Genomic DNA, 7,026 nt, shown 5'->3' on the forward strand with positions numbered 1-7,026 from the left:
CCACAAACTTTTTAAATAATTATCCCCCTACACTGCATATACACATATCTGGAGGAGAACAACTAATATATACCTGGCACATACTAGGCACTCAACGAATACTCATCTGTGTTGGGCACTGGCTCCCCAAGATCCCATACAGGTGCCCGATCATAGGTCTGTCTCTCTGTAACTGTCTTTCAAAAAGTCTCTTGCATCAGGCACATCCATGTCAGAGCAGCCAGGTTTAAGTCCTGGCTCTCCGTTGTTACTTATCAGAAGATTCCAAACATGAAACTGTTAGTTCTGGCCCCTCCTGGGACCCAGCCTGGGGCATAGTGAGGTCAAAGGAACTCAGCTGGGATGGTGTGGCCTCAAGCCCTCACTTAGTGACAGCATGGGCCTTCTCCCAGTTTTCCCAAAGATTAAAGCCCTTCCCTGTGGGGGCTGGGGCTAAGTGCCTGTCAAGTTTACAGGTTTTCAGAGACAGCCAGGGCTCCCCGTTTTTATAAGGGGTAAGAGACGGGTTTATGGGCTCAGGTTTGTCATTGTCCTCCGTTTTAGTTCCCCTCTCCCCCCATCTTTCTGTCAATTTCTTCCTCCTTCACAAAAGCATAGCACAGACTGGACCCAGCGACTCCAGGCACCATAAACACTGTTCAAATAAAGAATTGTTTAGGGAAAAAAAAAATAAGTCGTGGCTCTCCTCCTGATTTCAGCTTGCCACTAATGCATGCCCTTCGAGGCAGCAGGTGACGGCTTAAGTCCCTCAGTTCTTGCCACTCATGTGGGAAACCCGGACAGAATTCTTGGCTCTTGATTTTGGCCTAGCCCAGTTCTAGTTATGGAAGATGTTTGTCTGTCTTTCAAGTGAATATAAACAAACACTTACCAAACATGCAAGTAAACAAATCACAAAATAGGAAAACACAAGCCAAGCCTCAGCTGCTACTTGGCAACAATGCTTGCTTTTTATTTCTTTGAAATTCAGAGCAACAGAGAGAGGAAGAGACGGATGTTCCAGCTGATGGTTCATTCCTCTGTTGGCTACAACAGCCAGTAACCGAGAACTGCATCCTGGTCTCCCGCAGGGGTGCCAGGGGTCCAAGGTCTTGAGCCATCTTCTGTTGCTTTCCCAGGCACATTAGCAGGAATTAGATCAAGCAGGACTCAACTGATGCTCCAATATGGGATGCTGGCATTGCAAGTGGCAGTTAAGCCTGCTGTGCCACAATGCCAACCCCTAGCATGTGTTTTTAATATTTGATTACTATGCTTCCTCCTATACTCCCTTCTTAGTTATGAGCCAGTAACTAAATAAAACATCTGCCACTTTCTTTTATGGGGTAACTGCCCCCCATGAAAATGCTTACCCTGTTCCACTACTAAGAATTCCAGTCCAGGGGGCTGGAATTTGGCACAGCTGTTAAGCCTGCCTGCATCCCAGATCACAGCACCCAGTTAGAGGCCCAGCTAAACTTTCATGTATACTCTGGGAGTTAGCAAGTGATTGCTCAAATACTTAAGATACTTGCCACCCTCATAGGAAACTTGAATTTGGATCTCCTGTCTTCAGCCTGGCTACTGTGGACATTTGGGGAGGTAAGCAAATGCCAAAACCAGAATAGTGTGACTACATTTTACACTGTAAAGTTGTACACAACAGAAAAAAAATCATGCATGTTTGACAAAATGGTTATAAACATACATTCCTCCAGGAGACCTGGAGGAGGTTCCTGGCTCCTGGCTTCGGACTGGCTCAGCTCCGGCCGTTGTGGCTGCTTGGGGAGTGTAAAACATCGGACGGAAGATTTTGCTCTCTGTCTCTCTGTATATCTAACTTTGCAGTAAAAATAAATTTTTTTTAAAAAGTAAATGGAAAAGATACATTATGGAAAAAACTATGCAGGCTTCAAAAATGTTTAGTTATCTTTTAATTCTATTTTTCCCCAGAACTTTTGCAATCTTACACAGTGCACATATAGCACACAGTGTATCACTGGCATTGAATCTTAGAACAAGGAGAAAAATGTAAAAAAGTTTCAGGAGGGTAACTTTAACAGATTCATTCATTTTTATTGGAAAGGCAGATTTAAAGAGGAGGAGATACCGAGTTCTTCTATCTGCTGGTTCACTCCCCAAGTGGCCACAACAGCCAGAGCTGAGCCCATCCAAAGTCAGGAGCCAGGTTTCCCAATGCAGTGCAGTCTCTACACTTGGGCCATCCTCCACTGCCTTTCCAGACCACAAGCAGGAAGGCGGATGGGAAGTGCAACAATGTGGACACAAACCAGCACCCATATGAAATACTGGAGCATTCAAGGAAAGGATCTAGCCATTAGGCTACCACTCCAGACCCTCAGGAAAGTGACTTGTTCAAGAGAAGAGAGAGTGAGAAACCAATTTAAAACAAACGGAGGGAGAGATGTTTGGCTTAGTGGTTAACAAGAGAGTTGGGAGGCCACAGCCTGGCCCAGCCCCAGCTACTGCAACCATCAGGGGGTAATCCAGCAGGTTCAAGATTTCTGTGCCTCCCCCTATCTTTCAAATAAATAATCTTTAAAAATGCCCTAATGTAGGTATATCAAAGCAGTGACCGGTACTGAACAAAGGTAATGAGAGATTCTTTGGCAGAAAGTCTAATAAAGAATCAGTAAGAGACTATAGTAAAATCCACTGTGAAGTATTAGAAAAGATCCAGGGAGGGCACTGGGTGCAGCATAAGTTGCTGCTTGCAAGGTCAACAATTATCACAGAGCTGGTTTGAATCTCAGCCAGTCAGCTTCAGATTGAGCACTTAGCTAATGTGCCTGGGAAGACGACAGAAGACGACCCAAGGACCTGGGTCCCTGACATCGAAGTGAGAGGTCAGGACAAGTTTCTGACTCCTGGCCTTGGCTTGGCCCAGGCTTAGCCATTACAGCCATTGGGGGAGTGAATCACCGAATGAAAAAAACCTGTCTCCATCTCTTTCAATCTGCCTTTCAAGTACATAAATAAAGTCTTTAAAAAATAGAAATGATCTATGCAAGCACAGTGTTTTCCAGGACATAGTAACAGCAAAGAGAAGTGGGTCACGGCCAAAGCCAACTACCCCAGAAAGTTGACAGCAACATTCAAGGTTCAGCTGGGTTGGCTGAAGGCATTCTCAAACCACAGCCCCACTAAGCTGTATTAAATGACAAATTCATGCAAGGGATGATCTAGGAGATTGCTTATTTATCCGGTTCCGCCAATTAGGCACCTGCTGATGTGGCCAATCCGGATATTCTGCCGTGTATACAGCTCAGACTTTACTGTACAGCTCTAGGACTTTACTGGAAAAAAGCAATCCATAGAGGACATGCACTCCTTGACTAGCAAATTCTGACAGTTTCTGTGGAATGAAGTACTGAGTGCCTTAAGAGCATCTGCTATAGTTCTGGAAAAGAAAAAAAGAGTCCATTAGAATGAGAGCACAAGGAGCGATGGGCCAGCAGGAGAAGCTTGCTGGACAAAGAGCAAGGCAATGAGTGTGGCTACCTTGGGTTAAGTTCTGCCCATCCATTTGAAAGGTAAGAAAAAATGGTTACAAATCCTTGAACCTGTAGATACATAGTTCCAATTCCGACCTAAGAATAGACTACCCTGAAAGACTGGGCTCTGATTCTTCTGGTTAAGATTAAACAAATTTACATTGTAAGTGTCATTTCAGGAGCAGATATTTAGGCTGGTGGTCTCGCACTACCCTGACACTAGATTCCCACTTTCCTGCTCCGGATTCCAGCTCCTGCCAATGCACACACACCCTGAAGCGGCAGGTGATGAGGGCTCCAGTAGCTGCCTCTCCCACCCAACTGAGAGACCTAAACTAAATTCCAGGAACCTGGCTTTCTCCTGCCTGCTGTGGCTGCTAAGTGTAACAGTGTAAGAGTGTGTGTATGTGTAGCTTTCGAGTAAATTTAAGCACAAAAATTGTAGAACTTTCAAAGAGCTGATTAAATACAAATCAGAAAATAGGAGGACACATTGCTAGCCTCCAAACAGCAGGTACTGCCTCTGGTAGCCAGCTCCTACCACCCAGGTGGGAGACTGGCAGATGGGTACTGGGTTCTCTCCCTGCGCTGACCAAGCCCCAGGATGGGAGTTTTCCCTCCCTCTTTCTGCCTCTGAAATAAATTAAGGAGAGGGGGGGCGGGGGAGCGCTGTTGAAGGAAAGGAAATTGCCTTTCCAACAGGCAGCCCAATGATTGATGAGTGGTCTACAACTAGACTTATATAACAGCTGCTGCTGTTGTACATATTAAACAGCCTCCTGCACACACGCATACTTCATTTTCACCAAAATGAATCCTGTAAACCAAATCCCCACGAGTGAACTCTTGTGCCTTCTGTAGGTTGGGGATGGTGTCTGGTGCTAAATTCCAAGCTCAAGCTTTCCTTATCTCCACCTCCACAGGTAAATATTACTAAGGGAGGAATCCTTTGAAAGGGCCATTATCTCACCAACTTATGGCCAGTATGCTGAACTAGGGTAACTTGTAGATGTTACTTGGGGAAAAACAGAACAGCTTTTCAGGAAGCAAAATGAACTGTCAAACAGTGTGAAAGAGCATCCTACTTTTGAAAATCTTTATGCACACATCAGCTACAACAGCTTCCTCCAACGAAATGATCAACTACGCACATCCACCATAACTTTCATAGCAAAGATTCCATTTAAGGAAAAAAAATGTAGCCACTAAATACAAATAACATACAATTTACTGGAAAACAGACACTGTATTATTTTCCAAAGAAGAAATATCTGTCTTCAAGTACCTATGTAGAATCAACATCCAGTAAGAAACGCCCCTTCTAGTAAGCCGAGCATTTGGGCAGGATGAACACCGCCCAGACTGAAGATTTACAACAAAAGGGTCAGGCGGAAGACCTTTGGGAAAGAATCTCTTTGGGTCCAACTTAAATTTCGAAAAATAGAATGGTTACATCAAAATAGCCTCCTGATTCCAGTACTTATTTCAACACGTTGAAGCAGTGAGAAATCTAACATTTCAGGTGCGCACCCGTGTGCTTCATCCAACGACAGAACTAACATGCAGCTGAAAACTTGATCCTGTGCATGACTTTCTGTAGACACCAGTTACATATTTACTCTGCGTCTCTGAGAAGCTAAATCACACACTGAGCCTTCCAGCAGCAAGGCACGTACATGTGTCCCGAAGTCTGCTTTTGCAAAAGAGGGAAATAAGCTTTCTTTTCAGCCCTTCCCAACTCACGCCATCGCCGTCAAGGAAAAACACCTAACTCACCCCTGAAACAGGCTTTCCTCATCAATCAGTTCTCAAAAGACGTTCACCTGGTTATCCGCCAGGAACAAACTTTCAGGGGGCTGTTCTCATTTGGTAGAGCAAATATTTTCCATTTTAACTAACATTACGTTTAAATTGTTTCCTATTTCCAATGGAATATGCCAAATGCAAAAAAAAATCTCCAACAATCCAGCAGAAAGCAACACACGCATATGTCAAATCCTAGGAGGGGACGTCTTATGCTGGGGATGCAGACATCCTGATGAAAATAAACTTTCCGAGACCTTTATTTACCAACTTAGGAAAGGCGGGCTTAGAAACAATCAGCCAAGTTCACTCCTAAGTTGGCATTTTAGAAAACAGTCGTGCGTTTGCAAACATACGCCGGGAGCCTAGACTCTGCCCAGCCCAGAATTGGCCAAGGGAGCACACGCCCATCGGCCCTGCCTGGAGAGGAAACAATGGAAGAGGCGCGAGCGAGCGAGCGAGCCCGGCGCTCCGGGCGCCCCAACTCGGCGGCTGCGGCTCGCGCCCGCCTAGCCCTCCCGGGGACCCCGGTTACCGCCCCGTGCCCCTCACCCCCAGTCCTCCCGGGGCGAGGCCCACCTGCAGCGGCGCGGGGAGCGGGCTACACTTACCAAACAGGGTCAGGGCCATTGTAAAGGCGCTCGCCGCCGCCCGCCAATCCACGCGCTCCTCCCAGGCGGGCCGGAGATCACCGCACCGGCCCGACGCGCTCACACCTCGCCTGGAGTGCGCTGCCCGAGGGGCGTGGTGGCGGCGCCGGCGCCCGGGGAGGCTGCAGGCCGGGACGGGGGGAGCCGCTGCAAGAAAAAGTTATGGACGCGTTATTGGGCGCACCTGGGCCAGGGCAGCCCCGCTAGCCCTCAGCGAGCCGGCACTTGTCGCTGCCATCTGGCGACGACGCGGAGCGTGCGCGCGGGCGGCGGTACCTGCGAGGCGGGGAGGCTTGGCCGCGGCGCGAGGGCAGGCAGAGAGGCGGCGCCGCGCTGGCTGCGGCGGGGAGCGCAGCAGCCTCCCAGAGCCCCCGGCGGGGCGCGTTCACTCCGCATCCCGCGGCCTCGCCGACGCCATCTTGCGATAGCGTCTCCCACTAGCCGGGCCGCCGCGCCTCCCCTTTAAGGGCCGCCTGGCCTAGTGCGTTCCCATGGCAACGGGCGCGCGCCAGAGGGCGCGCCCTCAGCCTCCCTGGCCGCGCAGAGCCGTCCGCGACCCCGCTGAAGGTGGCCACCCGGAGCCGGGCAGGGCGCCCTGCGTTTCAGCCGAAACACCCTACGCCCCCCAAACCCCCACCCCACCAGCTTTCTCTTGAATGGGATGAGAGGAAACGTAGAGAGGGAGAAAAACGGAGTTGTTACTCGAAAACGGAAGCGTCGCAGGAGGATGCTCTGTGGATGCCAGCGCCCGGGCCGGGTCGTGTGGGGACCGGGTTCATCTGAGGATAGATTCCAGTTGCTGGCATCTTCGGGGTTAAGCGACGAACCCATAATGTGAAACCACTGGCCATGGGGCGGAACCAAGCCACCGGTTATTTCTCCTCAGGTGGTTCTGCGTGAGGAAACGGGAGCCGCTCATAAAACATCTAGGATTCCCTAAACCCTAATTTGCTTTCCTCTACATTGAACCTGTTTGCTAACCACGTCTCAGGAATGCCCAGGACTACGCGCTGATGGGCGCCCCTCCTTTCCCCCTTTTGGGTAGATCTGACAGTCCCTGGCAGCGTCCGTCTGTCCTC

At 49.1% G+C, this 7,026-nt stretch overlaps 1 protein-coding gene across 1 annotated transcript in view; it reads right to left on the reverse strand.

The window, feature by feature from the left end:
- The window catches only part of CHN1 (chimerin 1), a 204,529-nt gene extending 198,096 nt beyond the window's left edge, over positions 1-6,433 (reverse strand). Inside the window, exons 1-2 of the mRNA XM_058664659.1 lie at positions 6,224-6,433; positions 5,909-6,094 (exon numbers count right to left, since the gene is read on the reverse strand). Coding sequence (XP_058520642.1) covers positions 5,909-5,927 — 19 coding nt within the window. The 5' untranslated portion in view covers positions 5,928-6,094; positions 6,224-6,433. The remainder of the gene's footprint in view (positions 1-5,908; positions 6,095-6,223) is intronic.
- Positions 6,434-7,026: the final 593 nt, after the last annotated feature.

The sequence above is a fragment of the Ochotona princeps genome, chromosome 5 (assembly GCF_030435755.1).
Source record: "Ochotona princeps isolate mOchPri1 chromosome 5, mOchPri1.hap1, whole genome shotgun sequence".
Lineage (NCBI taxonomy): Eukaryota > Metazoa > Chordata > Mammalia > Lagomorpha > Ochotonidae > Ochotona > Ochotona princeps.